A 14,407-nucleotide genomic window follows, 5' to 3' on the forward strand; every position below is an offset into this window, starting at 1 on the left:
TTTTTTGAGACGGAATCTCGCTCTGTATCCCAGGCTGGAGTGCAGTGGCCGGATCTCAGCTCACTGCAAGCTCCGCCTCCCAGGTTTATGTCATTCTCCTGCCTCAGCCTCCCAAGTAGCTGGGACTACAGGCACCTGCCACCACACCCGGCTAGTTTTTTTTTGTATTTTTTAGTAGAGAAGGGGTTTCACCGTGTTAGCCAGGATGGTCTCGATCTCTTGACCTCGTGATCTGCCCGTCTCAGCCTCCCAAAGTGCTGGGATTACAGGCTTGAGCCACCATGCCCGGCCAATTCATTAGATTTTTATTGAACGTTAAATATATTAGAAAACCTTTACTAGGCCCAGAGATATGAAGATCAATTAGACACTATGTCTTCCCACAAGGAAACTCCTAGGTCAGTATAATTCAGTAAATTCAGGTCAGTAGAATCAGGCGTATTGTGTGTGCTCACAGAGATGGGGGGGTGTACCAGGATAGACTCCCTTGAGAGGAGGTAGTTCATCTGACTCATCAAAGTCTGCATTATCAATGGAGAGGAGCCTGTCAGGTAGATCGGGGTGGGGCAGGCCCATTTTAGTTTGAGTACCAGGACCTTCGAAGGGTAATGAAGCAAAACCATGCAAACTTGGTCTTAATAACCTATTAGCATTAAACAGTGTTTTGGAAAAAGAAAGTAGGAGGGGAAGAGGCATTATTTTATAGCTAATTCTCAAGAGAAATGAAAAATAAATTTCACTTAAGAAAATTAATTCAATTTAAAAGAAGTGTGTGTGTGTGTGTGTGAGAGAGCATGCACACATGTGTGTAAATTGCATGAAAAATGTATCTGATTCTGTCTCAGATTAGGTTCACCAGAAAGCAAGTTCTGTGATGGAGTTAAGGGTACAGGATACTTTTAGGGGAAACCTTGGAAACCAGACTTATGGTTGGACAGAGGAAAAAGAAAGTATGAATGGGCAGAGAAGTGAGCCGTGGTGGCGGCCCAACATCAACCCAGCACAGTACCACTGGGAGTGCTGGGGCCAGAACAAATAACCAGAGATGTTCCTTCTTGGGCCCAGTGGTTGTGCCTTTGCACTCTGGCTCAGTCACTGGATGTGAATCCCCCTGGAAAGGACACGACCTTGGTCAAGGCTTTCTCTGCAGCTGAGGCAGCTTCTGAAGGCTCAGACAGATGAAGACTGTCCACCAACAGCACTCCCAGCCACAGGGCAAGTCCTTCTTTGAAGGGAGACCTGGATAGCAGATTACAAGGTCTACCACAAGTCCCTAAGCCCCTCTACACACGGAAGATGAGCCTGAGACCTGATCCTTTTTACCTTGAGACACGGATGATAACACTGGAAGCCAAATTGGAGCATGGCACTTCTTACCGCCTCTTCTACAAAATCACCTCTTCTACAAAATTCAAAGCTACTGAAGCAGCTTTGAATCCATGTCCGTTTCTTCCAGGTTCAGAAGAAACTCTTTTGTTTTTTTCTTGTTAAGTTGTCTCTATTTGTCACAATCTTTTTAAGAAGAATGTGACTTGGACACTACATTTCCATTCAGAATCCTCTCTCTGAATTATTTTTGAATGGCTTGACAACACGTCTAGGTAGGCTTATCATCTCCCTCCTCTGAACTATACTTTTCTTTGGAAAACAAGCCCCTTTTGGAGAGTTTCTTCCATTAAGTTGCTTCTTGGTTTATGAAACTGGGTTCCTGTCTTCTGGCTTCAGTGTGGAAGATCCCCAGACACATGCTAACAGGATTGACAGGATGATCAAACTCGGTCTGGGCATTGATGAAGCTGATGATGCCAGCGCTGCTGAAACTGAAGCAAGGCCATCCTCAAAGGAGATGGAGACACATTGTGCATGGAAGAGGTAGACGAAGCTTTGGCTGAGGCACCACTTGTGCACGTGTTCAGAAGAAACTTGATAACAAAATGAGAAGAATATAAGTCTGCCAGTAGGACTTACTGGAGGTTTTTGACATATCTTCCCATCCACTGCTTTGCCCAAAGGCTTTCCCAGCTCCTCCTCTGAGTCATCTGCTTTGTCTCCGCAGACTCTCTCGGAGAAGGGGAAACCAGCTCACTAAGCTCCAGGCAGTGTTGCAGCCTCAGCCACCTCTCTGGTTTGCTCTTTTCCAACTGGGAGCTTCCCTTGTGGCTACTCAGCATGTGGCAGTCACATTAGCTCCAGGGCAGCCTGAATTCTCTCCTGCAGTCGCCCCTCAGATTGGGTCCTTGAATGTCCAGGGAGAACTGTTTTATTGTCCAGAAAGATCTGCCTTATGTTTCTTTTGACAATTAGAATGCCAGTTTCACATCAATGATGCTCTTCTAATGATTTCTTTCTTTACTGAGTTATAAATGTTGACAAGTGGAGGTGCCAAGAGAATCAAATTACTGCTTCTAACTTTGAGTTTTTGTGAGGTCTGAAGCTCGAGACTTCTCTTTCTGGGCTGCCTGAGAAGACGATACCATGCTGCAGGAGATATACCTAGTGTAAATGATGAGTTAATGGGTGCAGCACACCAGCGTGGCACATGTATACACATGTAACAAACCTGAACGTTGTGCACATGTACCCTAGAACTTAAAGTAAAAATAAAAAAAAAATTTAAAAAAGACAGTATGAGTCCTGACACACACACAAGCACACACACACACACACACGCACACACACACACTCCTCTCCATTCTGCTTCAATTGTCCATTGTCAATCCAACAGAGACCACAAGATGACAAAATGAGCTCAATTAAAGCAGAAGAAGCTGTAGATAAGTGTTTCAAAAATGTGTCTTAAATAGTAGGGAGCAATCTGGGCAGCTGAGGTGGGTAGATTGCTCGAGCCCAGCAGTTGGAGACCAGCCTGGGCAACAAGGTGAAACCCTGTCTCTGTTAAAAATACAAAAATTAGCCAGATATGGCAGCGTGAACCTGGAACCCCAGCTACCCGGGAGGCTGAGGAAAGAGAATTGCTGGAACCCAGGAAGCAGGGGTTTCAGTGAGCTGAGAGATGGAGATAGTGCCACTGCACTCCAGCCTGGGCGACAGAGAGACCCTGTTTCAAAAAAATATATAGTAGCGGGTAGAAAACACTAAAATGGGTGTTGGGAATTGTTAAATGTTTCCAATTCTCAACATCTTCAAGAAGAGACAAAATTTTGCTGAAAGGGTGATTTAATCGTTCACTTTTCCTGAATATAAAAACAGAACCAATGTTTTTTCAAACCTTTTCAAGCTACAAGAACCTGATTTTGTGGAGCACTGGTGTTAGGGACAAACCCAGATGTTCTTCATCTTTTTTTTTTTTTTTTTATCCACTACACAAGCATTTTTGAGTGGCCACTGGGTGTTCTTCTAGTGTTTCTTATGCAGCTACTGAGGCAGTCCCAGGACCTGCTTGCTAGCCTCACTCAGAGGTCTCTTACCATCTTCTTAAACCAACCAGAACAATTTCCCTTATGTAATTGTTAAGGGGACATCAAAAGTCATATCTTAATTTTTCCTAAAAAAATTTAAGTATACATAATATATTACTTGACTTTGAAAAAAATACACTTTTACAGGGAATAGGTAGACATAATCAGAGATTTATATAATGTTAAAAAGACAATTGTTTCTTCACTTTTTGTCTCACCATTGACATCATGATAATTATTATTCTCCATGCACAATAGCTTTATGTAAAAATATGTTAACAGTTAATTTTCCAATTATTTCTCAATGAGAAATATTGGAAGAGAGCATATAGATCTCTTCCTAGACTGTGAGACACATGACATCATGTCTAATGGAAACCACTACAGGCGTGCTTCAGGACGGCTATCTTCATGAGGCACTCACGAGCGTAAAATAGAAGTCACTATTCCAAGAGGAGACTGGGGCCAGTTCTGTATGTGTTGCATTATGCCACAAATCAAGAGTTTCGGAAGTGCCAGAGCACAAAATTAACATGTGCACACCAGGACTGCCTGGCTTCACCCTTGACCCCACTGGGTTTGACACGCTTCACCTGAAAATAGGAATAATAATTCCCTACCAGCCTGGAAGCAAGAACAGCAATTTTGAGGGATCTCTCCAAATGTTATGATTTATCAAGTCAGTGTAGTAGTTTCCCTAGGGGATTGTAAGTTTGGAGTAGCTTCAGCTTATTTTGACACCAAGAGAGCAGTTGGGCCAAGAAACAAAAAATAAGCCCATGGGAAAAATAAAAAGTAGAAGGAAATAAAGTCATAAAATGAGACTCACAGGCCCCCATCTTCACACAATGTCCACTCTGTAATTGCAGCATATTTCAAAAGATCTTGTGTTAGGTTTGGAGGGAATGAGACATTTTCTTTGTTGTTACATACACATGGGCATGATAGTAGGTGTGACTGTTGTTCCTAATTTATCCATGCAGAGAGCAGATCTTCACGCCTTAGAAGATCAGTTACAGTCTCTTCATTTTCATTCAGCAGATAAAGACAATAGTACACTCATGCTAGTTATTTTTTTACCCAGGGCCTATGGCTTTGGGCATCTGACCAGGAATGCATACTCAGATCTCTCCACTGGATCTTGGATTTTTCTTGCCTCATCCTTATACTGATGGACACATTAGTGGGGAATAACAAAGTAGAAGGGGTGGTACTATGGACCGTTCCAAAGGTGAGAATGCCACACGCTTGCAGTTTACATTTCAGAAGCTGCATGTTATGAAGAGTCTCCTGCTCTGTTAAAGAAATGTGACTGGTGAAATGGCATGGTTGCAAATGTCCCTAACCATCAGGGTGATATAACAGCCTGAAGTTAAAATATTGATTCTGGAAATCCAGTATGCATTGACTCATGTATCCGTATTTCAACCTGTCACATTCCAATGACAGGGGCAGTGCTGAGAGGAACATCCTATTCTAAAAACGCAGCCTGTTTCTGGTACTCAGGAAACACTCATGAGCACGGCAGCTGTGCCAGTGATTACAATGCTGAAGGATGCTCCATGTTGATTGAAAGATCCTTCAGTGGCCAAAGATATCTAGACAGACATATCCAAATTAATATTTAAGTAATGCGACACTCAATCTATTCCAGTAAAGAAGCACATGCCAACGATATCTTTTCCTGCCTAGCAAATATAAATATCCAGGGCCTCTCAATTTCTGAATAATAGAGAATGCAATTGTTCATTTTGGTGACTATAACTAAGCAGACCTCATTTATTTATCTATATATTTGTTGAACAATCGAATTGTGCAAGATGGAAATGTTGAGACTTCAGCTTTGTTGGCTACCTGACATTTCTAAATGGTTATATCACTGAACTCTAAATAGGAAAATTCAAACTGAAAGACCATTAAAGTGACCTCCAACAGCATTTTTTTCTTCTTCAAGTACATTAAGACAAATTCAATAAAGCAGAGTAACATCTGAGATGGGATTTATTGGAGAGAAACATAGCAGAAGCAGGTGCTCTTGCCACAGCTGACCCTGGCTCCAGCTCCAGCAAGATATCTCCTCAGACCCATCGACATGCTCTTACAGCTCATTGCATTTGTGATCAATGTAACCAAAACGTCTGCAGATAGAAATCTGCCATGAAATACAGCTGTCGCCTTTCCCTTTGGACTTGCACAAACTTTATCACATATCCAGTCCATATGATAATTTCATAGCTACATAAAATTTGCATGAAAGGGTAAAAAAATTATTTCCATCTTTATATATACCTTTCAGCCAGAAAGACTGATAAATACTGCCTGAAGATAAATTAAACATTGGCATGGAATATAATTTATGAAAATTGTGAAACACTTGACTTGATTCCACCAAAAAATATATTAGATTTTGATGACGAGCAACCTTCCTCAGAAGTCACCCATCAAAATGTGATGTTTAAATAAAATTAAAATAGAAATATAAATTTTAAAAATATTTTAATAGTGAATCATATCACGTATATGGGTTATTAATTGAGCAAATGACTTGAAATCACAAAACTGTTTTAATCATTTATATCTCTGGGGAACATGACAGATGAAGAAAGAAATATGGTTCCTATTGAGAAGAAAGAATATTACATCCTCACATTCTATTACTTATTTTCTTTTAGCTGGTGTTATTTTAGTGACTGCTTTCCTCAGAGTTAAAAGTTGCACAAACCTCAATTTAAAGGAAGCAAATAAGAAACTTCCATTGAGTGTTGATGGCATTTCATCACTAGCAATAAAGCTATGTAGTGTGGGAGTTGGCAAAAAAATAAATAAACAAAAAAGGAAACGGAGTTAAATGTGGGTAGACTGACAAATTCTGTTACTTATTTACATCACTGTTCTAAACATCTGAACTGCGAGTTTTATATAAAAACACACTCTTGGTTTTGGTAGTATTGACAATATTTCTTAACTTTCAGAGCTTGATTTTGTATTTTAAAGCTTTACAAGCCCTCCTCAACCTATGCTAATTTTTTTAACTACAGCTATAAGGATGACCTTATATTAGTTTCTCTCTCTTATCTGTCTCTCTCTCTCTCTCTCTCTCACACACACACACACACACACACACACACACACACACTCCCGTATGTCTAGCAAAATGTTAGAATTATGACAAGGGAAACAAAATGCCAACTTAAATGTAGTTAAGGCACAAGCACTGAAGAGAGACTTCCCAAACCCCATGCTGTCTTCTCTGTGAAACACGCACACACACACCAGAGGATTATGAACTCCTTGAAAAGCAGTGGTAGTGCTCAGTTCATCTTTCATTCCCAGTAACAAGATACCTGACCAGTTGTAGATACTCAGTGACTATTAGCGGAATGAAAGAAGTGAGGAATGACTAAACAAGGATGCCCGGATGTTTCCAGGCCCACACCAGTGGCAGCTGCCAGTTCAGATGAACAACCTGTGGCAGGTTGATCTCCAGTGCTATGAGTTCAGGTAGTATCGAAGAGGCCCCTGATTTAGAAAGGGATCATTCCTCTCCCAACCATGTTATTGATAACAAAAACACCTTTGAAATAGCTCAACTGTCTCATTGCATGGATATCAATAGTTACCAGGAGTGGGGTAGCACTTGGAAGGGCGGCCCATGACTTAGAGTCTACACCCACTAAGGTGTAAAGAGGTGACATGTCTTGTCCCTTAGAGTAGATTTATATTACAATGATGGGTCCCTGGACATCTGAAGACAATATTACCAAAAGAAAATGTACAGAATCTGGACAACCTCAGTATTTGCTAAAGGTTAGCATCATCTTAACTTGATGTAGCTAATGAAGCCAGAGAAAAAAGAATGTATAGAATGAAATTCATGATTAGAAATGATTTATGACATTTCGATCATATCCCAGATCTAAAATAAAAGAGAAATTTTTCTTGGGCGTGGTCACACACTGATATTGTAGGGGTTTAGCACAAAGGGAGCCTTAAGATGTCCCCTACCTACAAACAACTGGCTGTTCAGCTGCAGTCGAAAGTGGCCGTCCTCTGACGTCTCCCGGGTGCTCCTTGGAAGGTTGTCCACCTGAAGGGAGGTCTCCTTGAGGTTCCTCTCAGCCCGGACATAGTGCCATTGGTTGTCATTCAGAAGAGAAGGAGACTGGACCACAAGCTCTACAGGACCATTCCCAACATCGATGGCAAAGGTGATCTCTGAAGGAGCTGAAACCAGAGAGGAAAACGGGAAGAAGGATAGAGGGAGTTGTTAGCACATTCAAGGCACAGGCTTGAGTGGGAGAAACGATTGTAAGTCAATATCAATGTAGAGAAGACTTATTTTGAAATCCTTGTAGCATTGAAATCACCATTAATAGTAACAACTACCAAATTAAATGTGTATACTTGTTCCAAGCTGTTTTCATTCCTGCTACTTATGTAAATTCAGGAAACAGGATAGGCACCTGGACCATTCATGCTGATCTGATAAACCTGCATGAATGCCGAGGCCCTGGATTTTCTGGATCTGTTGTGGCTTCAGCTGCGTCCTCCAGGATATCTGCAGACATGAGGTTAGCCAGGCAGCTCCACTCCCACAGGGAGGAGACTTATGCCCTAGGAAGTCCAGCGCTTCCTCCTTATTTTATTAATGCACATTATATAAGCATTTGTGCTATTTCCATAATGAAAAAAGCTCAGAAAGTTGTATTGCCTTGTCCAAGGAGACACTGCTGCAGGTGGCAGTGCCTGCAATCAAACCCAAGTCTCCTGTTGTCACACGGGACTCCTTCCATTATTCTTTCTGCGCCTCTATAACAATTTTTGTATAATGGAAGCCAGATGGCACCCAGTCAGAAGTAAGCATATTGATGACAGTGAAATGACAATGGTGATGACAGCAGTTATGGTGGTGGTGGTAGTGCTTGGCAGTGGTGGTGGTATTGATGGTGGTGGTGGACATAACGTTAATGATGATGGCGGTGGTGGTGGTGATGGGGGTGGTGGTGATGGAGGTGATGATGATGGTGATGGTGGCAGCAGTGATGATGATGGCGGTGGTGGTGGGATAATGGTTGTGGTGATGGTGGCGGTGATGGAGGTGATGGAGATAGTGATAGTGGCAGTGCTGGTGGTGGTAATGGTGATGGTAGTGATGGTGGTAGTAGTGATGGTGTCATCATTGTTGGTAGTGGTGATAATGGTCATGGTGGTAGTGGTGATGGTGGTGATGGAGGTAATGGTGACGGTGATGGTAATAGTGATACTGGCAGTGCTGGTGGTGGTAATGGTGATGGTAGTGATGGTTCTGGTAGTGGTGGTGATGATAGTGGTGGTGGTAGTGGTGGTGGTGGCGATGGTGGTGGTAATCGTGATGGTGGTAATGGTGGTGGTGATTGTAGTGATGAAGGTGATGATGACGGTGCCAATGAAGGTGGTGGTGATGATAGTAACAATGGTGGATAACCATTAAGAGAGACACCTGGAAGGGGTAGCACAGTGGGAACAATGAACTCTATGCCAGGCACTATGCTAAGCATTGACCATGGATTATCTCATTTTAATACACAAAACCACCCTATGAGAAATGTAGCATTATTCTCATTTTATGAGTGAGAAAACTAAAGTGCACAGAAATATAAATAATTTGCTGAAAGTATCCTAGGTGGTAAGTAGAATCTGACTCCAAAGGCAGGGTTCTTCACGATTTTGCTCTATTGAGTATATTGTTTGTGTTTTCCATTATCACATAAGAATGTTCTAAATTTAAAGGAAATGGAGAGGTTAATTGTAATTTACAAATTGAGGATGAGGAGAGGACTGGAAGTTTCATATGCCAGGCATTCCTTTTTTTCTAGGCACCTTCACAATTGCTCCCTCTCCTCTACCCCCTAAAATAGGAAATGGGTATTTATTTGACAAAGTCATCAACTGCCAGATTTAAATTATCACAAATGCCAAAAGACAGACTCCACCCCAGAGCCCTTTCTTCCCAGCCTTTAAACCTTAACCAAAAGTAACCTGCATCAAAGTCCCCATTACACAGAATTTTGAGTATCTGAGAGCTTGAATTCTTTTGCTTTCTGGTGAGCCCTGGCCTAAAGGAGAGTAAGGTGGAAGCAGTAAGAATGGGATTTGAGAGCTTAGGTTCTGGAGCTACTGTGACCTAAGGCAAGTTTTCAATGTCACCATGCCTCAATTTTCTTGTCTGCAAAATGGGAATAAGAACAGTACTTAAATCATCAGATTATTTAGACATGAATCCTGATAAAGTTAACTGTGCCCGGCACATACTGCATGTTCAAGAAGTGATAGCTGTTGTTATTATTACTGTGACCTGTGATTTTTCAACCTAGGCAAATTGGCTTCAGGTTACAAATCCATGCCTTAAAGGAAACAAAATTGAAGGGAACAGATTGAGTGACGAGCAGTTAGACTAAATAAGAGTGAAGGTGGCCCCTTGAGTCTTTCCCTGTTTCTTATTCAGATCACCAGTGCCACCTGGCAGCCCTGCATATCTCAAAATTTAAAAACACTTAACTGAGAGATGACTGGACCCCACAATTACATTTTTCTATAAAACACAGAATAAGATTGGTGAGAATTTGGGTGAGGAATGTTAAAGATTTTACTAAAAGCTTTCCTGCAAGGCTAGTCTTGTGGATAATAAATTCCACTGAGACAACACATGTTTGTGGAGGGCTTGCTGCTTCGCTGTGACTAGCCTTGCCCTCTGACCACCACCTCCATAATCGGTTTCCCATCTGTGCTTACCTCTTCTCCAAACTGCAGCCCCCTGCTGTATAATAATCTGTTTACTGTCTCCCCCGAGTCTGCAACTCTAGAAGAACACCTCATTTATCGTATACCCAGCACCTAGCACGGTGCCTTGTATACAGGAAGTTCTCATTTTATTCCTTGAAACATCATTACATTGCACATACTAAATGCAATTCTGCAATTTTCTTTATACTTTTACAGTTTTATACCAAGGTATTAGGGTCCTTGCAGAGTCTTTAAAATTATTATTATTATTATTATTGTTGTTATTTTCTTTTTTTTTTTTTTTTTGAGATGGAGTCTAGGTCTGTTGCCCAGGCTGGAGTGCAGTGGCGCAATCTCGGCTCACTGCAAGCTCCACCTCCCAAGTTCACGCCATTCTCCTGCCTCAGCCTCCCAAGTAGCTGGGACTACAGGCGCCCACCACAATGCCTGGCTAATTTTTTGTATTTTTAGTAGAGACAGGGTTTCATCACGTTAGCCAGGATGGTCTCGATCTCCTGACCTTGTGATCCGCCTGCCTCGGCCTTCCAAAGTGCTGGGATTACAGGCGTGAGCCACTGCGCCTAGCTTAAAATTATTATTATTTAACTTTATTAAAGCAACTATTAAAGACATACTATGTTTAAGCCATTCCTCCTAGAATCAGTAAAATTCAATAAAAACTGTTAATATTTACTGAGTACTTACTGTGAGCCAAGTACCTTGCTACTCGTTTTTCATTAATCAACTCACTAAGCCTTGCTACAATTTTATGAGACAGGAATCTTTTACAGATGAGGGAAGTGAGGTACAGGTAGCTAAGGAAGCTGACCCAGTGTGGGTGGCGCAGAGTCTGGATGTGAATCCAGGTGGTGCTTCCCAGGGCTCAATTTTTAAATCATTATTCCTATGATAAAACCTCCACACCTGGAAACCTGTGTAGTTGCCCTGGGTAGTCAAAGCTAGAATGGATGATAAAGATGCCTGAAAACAAGGCAAGAGAATGAATGATCCATCCCACTTTGGCCAGTGCCTTTATAACAGGGCCCTTAAGGCAAATTCAAGTTGGCTTTCAGTTGCTGAAGAGGTGGACATAGCCCACTGGCCCTGAATAGGAAGGGAGAAGACCCATGAGAGCATTAGCTCTATCGTGAACTTACCCTCTAAGCTCAACCTCCCCCAGCCTTCTGACAAACGCTTTCTCTCACCAGCTACTTCTTTATGGTTCAAGGCAAAGCTAAGGAGTCTCCTCAGTATTTCAGGGCATGTTTATCAAGCCAGGCCCTGCGCTAGGCACTGAGAATTCTGAGACAAATGAAACAAGATGAGTTCACGATTTACTTTTGAGAAGACTGATAAAGAAAAGAGAGGGCATGTTTAGGGCTGTTACAGAGTTTCTACCGAGTGCTCCTAGGAGATGGGAAGAAGCTGCTAAGAAGACACCTGTATGTTCTTCCAGGAGTGACCACCAAGCCCATTAGAGAATATCCTTAGGACACACTCTACACGTCTCCTCCCAGCACTCAATCCTGAGCTCTGTGAAGACAGAACCACACTCCATTCTGTGTCCTCAATCCCCACCCCAGATCAGCATGAGAGGTATTTCAGAGTCCATTTATGGAATGAATAATTTGTAAGGCCTTAATATAGCGAGCTAATCTCTCTGTCCTTCCAGGTGTCCATGTTTAAAATGAGAAATATGAACTAAATAAAATACTGTTAAAATTTTCAGGGACATAATCTCTTTAAGGGTCTGATGGCAGCCACAGTGTCTAACTCTAGAAACATAGCACCTGTGGTATTGCACAAAATTGCAGGGGCTTCCTCTATGTCCTGTGCCTCAAAACCTGGAGGTAAATAATTGTATGTTCTCTTGAGTTCTAACATTGTCAATCCTGCGGACCCGTGCAAAGCAGAGTTGGGGGGTGCTGTAAGGAGCCAGACAGACCTGGGTAGGTCCTGGATTCTAACCTTCCCAGCTGAGTAATCAGGGCTTGCCGCTTGCCCTCTCTAGGCTCATCCTGCCTACGGGTGCACTGTGCGGTGGTAATCACAGTACAACATAGGGATCGGCATCGATGGGAGTGCTTGGAAACAAAATGTAATCAGGAATGTAAAGAATTGTGCAGTGTTGGCCGGGCGCGGTGGCTCAAGCCTGTAATCCCAGCTATTCGGGAGGCCGAGGCGGGCGGATCACAAGGTCAGGAGATCGAGACCATCCTGGCTAACACGGTGAAACCCCGTCTCTACTAAAAACACAAAAAAGTAGCCGGGCGAGGTGGCGGGCGCCTGTAGTCCCAGCTACTCGGGAGGCTGAGGCAGGAGAATGGCGTAAACCCGGGAGGCGGAGCTTGCAGTGAGCTGAGATCGCGCCACTGCACTCCAGCCTGGGGGACAGAGCAAGACTCTGTCTCAAAAAAAAAAAAAAAAAAAAAAAAAGAATTGTGCAGTGTCTAATCAGAATAATTGCTCAACAATTCAACAAAAGTGTAATTATTAATAGTATTCATTTGTACTATTCTCTGAAGTTCTAACTATAGTGTGTCCAAGTTAACATCACATTTGGTAATATTCTCAGTATAATACTTCTGAAATCATAAAGTTAAATCTTTCTCATTCTCTTTGTGTGTATATATGTATCTATACAGTATACACACATATTTATAGAGTATATATATACATACACATACATATACATATATACACACACACATACATACAGTATATATATGTATTGTTTTTCCCATGAGCAGCTCAGGAAATTTCTGGTTTTGTTTCCTTTCAAGGCATTTTTTAAAATAAATTACACATTTCAATTCTGACAACTGCCTTAGAAGAATCCTCATTGATTGTCCCCCTGGCGACTACCTTCTTTCTAACAATACTGAGTTTGCTTTGGGAAACTCTTCACTCTCTCACTTTCCCATGGGCTTTAGGGGAAGCTAGCCCAGTCTCTGGTGTGGGGGTCGGCCCTGGTATAAGTCAATCTGCAATCTATACGTTCCCAGCCACACACGTTGGTTCTTGGGGGCCAAGTGAGTGACCTCTCAGGAGGATTGCTTGTAGGGCTGGAAAGCAGGGATTCTCCACCAGTTGGCATGCAGCTCCACCATGAGGGAGTGCCAGCCTTAGACCAAAGCAGACATTCAACATTCATAACCGAGAGAGAAAACCATGAGACGACTGATAACTTTGTTAAACTACTGCAAACAACCATAAATAAAGCCAGTCCTACCTCCTCCGGGCTTCGTCACATGCTCCAGTACCAGTGAATTTCCAGTCTTGTGGCTGCCGGTTCAGATTGGGTTTTTTGTTATTTGCAGCCAAAGGCATCTCTGGGTGGCATGTGGATGTCACCAACCCCATGTTGCATAAATAAGCATAGGAAGGGAGAAGAACTTGCTCAAGGCAGCTCACAAACCCACTTGGAAGAACAAAAGTTTGAATTCACATTGGGTTCTAGTCTAGCTTCTTTCCACTATGCCAGACTGACTCTCAAAAGCCATTTCCTTCTGATCTCCTCATCTACTCTAAAATATCAATTTCTACCTGTACAGCTATTGTGAGATAAGTATCAAAACAGTTATTGTTTCCACAGGCCCACTAAAACACATACACTAAGACTTGCCAACATAGTGATGTGTCTTCTTTTTCATAGAGTATGGGCTACAAAATTCAAATATCTTTGACAGCAGGCTGGAAGGAAATGGATTGAAAATTTCATGGAAATCTACTGTTCCCTGTCCAACAATTTGGATATATCAACCTTGGAAACTGCTGCTCGGATAGTTTTAGAGGAACACTCCTTGGGGATGGGAGGGAAATCTATTCTGAGCAACTGCATCTGTTAAAAGGCCATTTCCTTTCCAAGTGCCTGGTCTGTGGATGTTTCTTGCTATGAACCCTTTGGGGTAAAAATTCCATCTGCCTAAAATGCGTAATACGAGTGTCGCTGTAAATAAAGAATGCAAGATGTTTCCGTCCCACTTTGGTCTTTCCCCCTTTTAAATATTAATAATAACAAATATTTTGAGAACTATAAGATCTTGAACTTCTCAATGTTTTTATATAAAATCTTGTCTTGGAAGGTATATGTTCTCCAATCTGGTGATATATTATATACCAAACAATTACCTCAGTGGGTTTTGATTTTTGTCAAATGTAATTCTAACCTGTGCTAAAAACAATCTTGCATAAGCCAAAGGGAAAAATACAGTAGCACAAAGTAC

The 14,407-nt window shown here is 42.0% G+C and overlaps 1 protein-coding gene across 1 annotated transcript in view; it reads right to left on the reverse strand.

Moving 5' to 3' along the window:
* CNTNAP5 (contactin associated protein like 5) overlaps nt 1-14,407 on the reverse strand; it is a 683,524-nt gene that overhangs the window by 146,536 nt on the left and 522,581 nt on the right. The window contains exon 16 of the mRNA XM_025405058.1: nt 7,425-7,643. Within this exon, the coding sequence (XP_025260843.1) occupies nt 7,425-7,643 (219 nt within the window). The remainder of the gene's footprint in view (nt 1-7,424; nt 7,644-14,407) is intronic.

The sequence above is a fragment of the Theropithecus gelada genome, chromosome 12, assembly GCF_003255815.1.
Source record: "Theropithecus gelada isolate Dixy chromosome 12, Tgel_1.0, whole genome shotgun sequence".
NCBI classification, from domain to species: domain Eukaryota; kingdom Metazoa; phylum Chordata; class Mammalia; order Primates; family Cercopithecidae; genus Theropithecus; species Theropithecus gelada.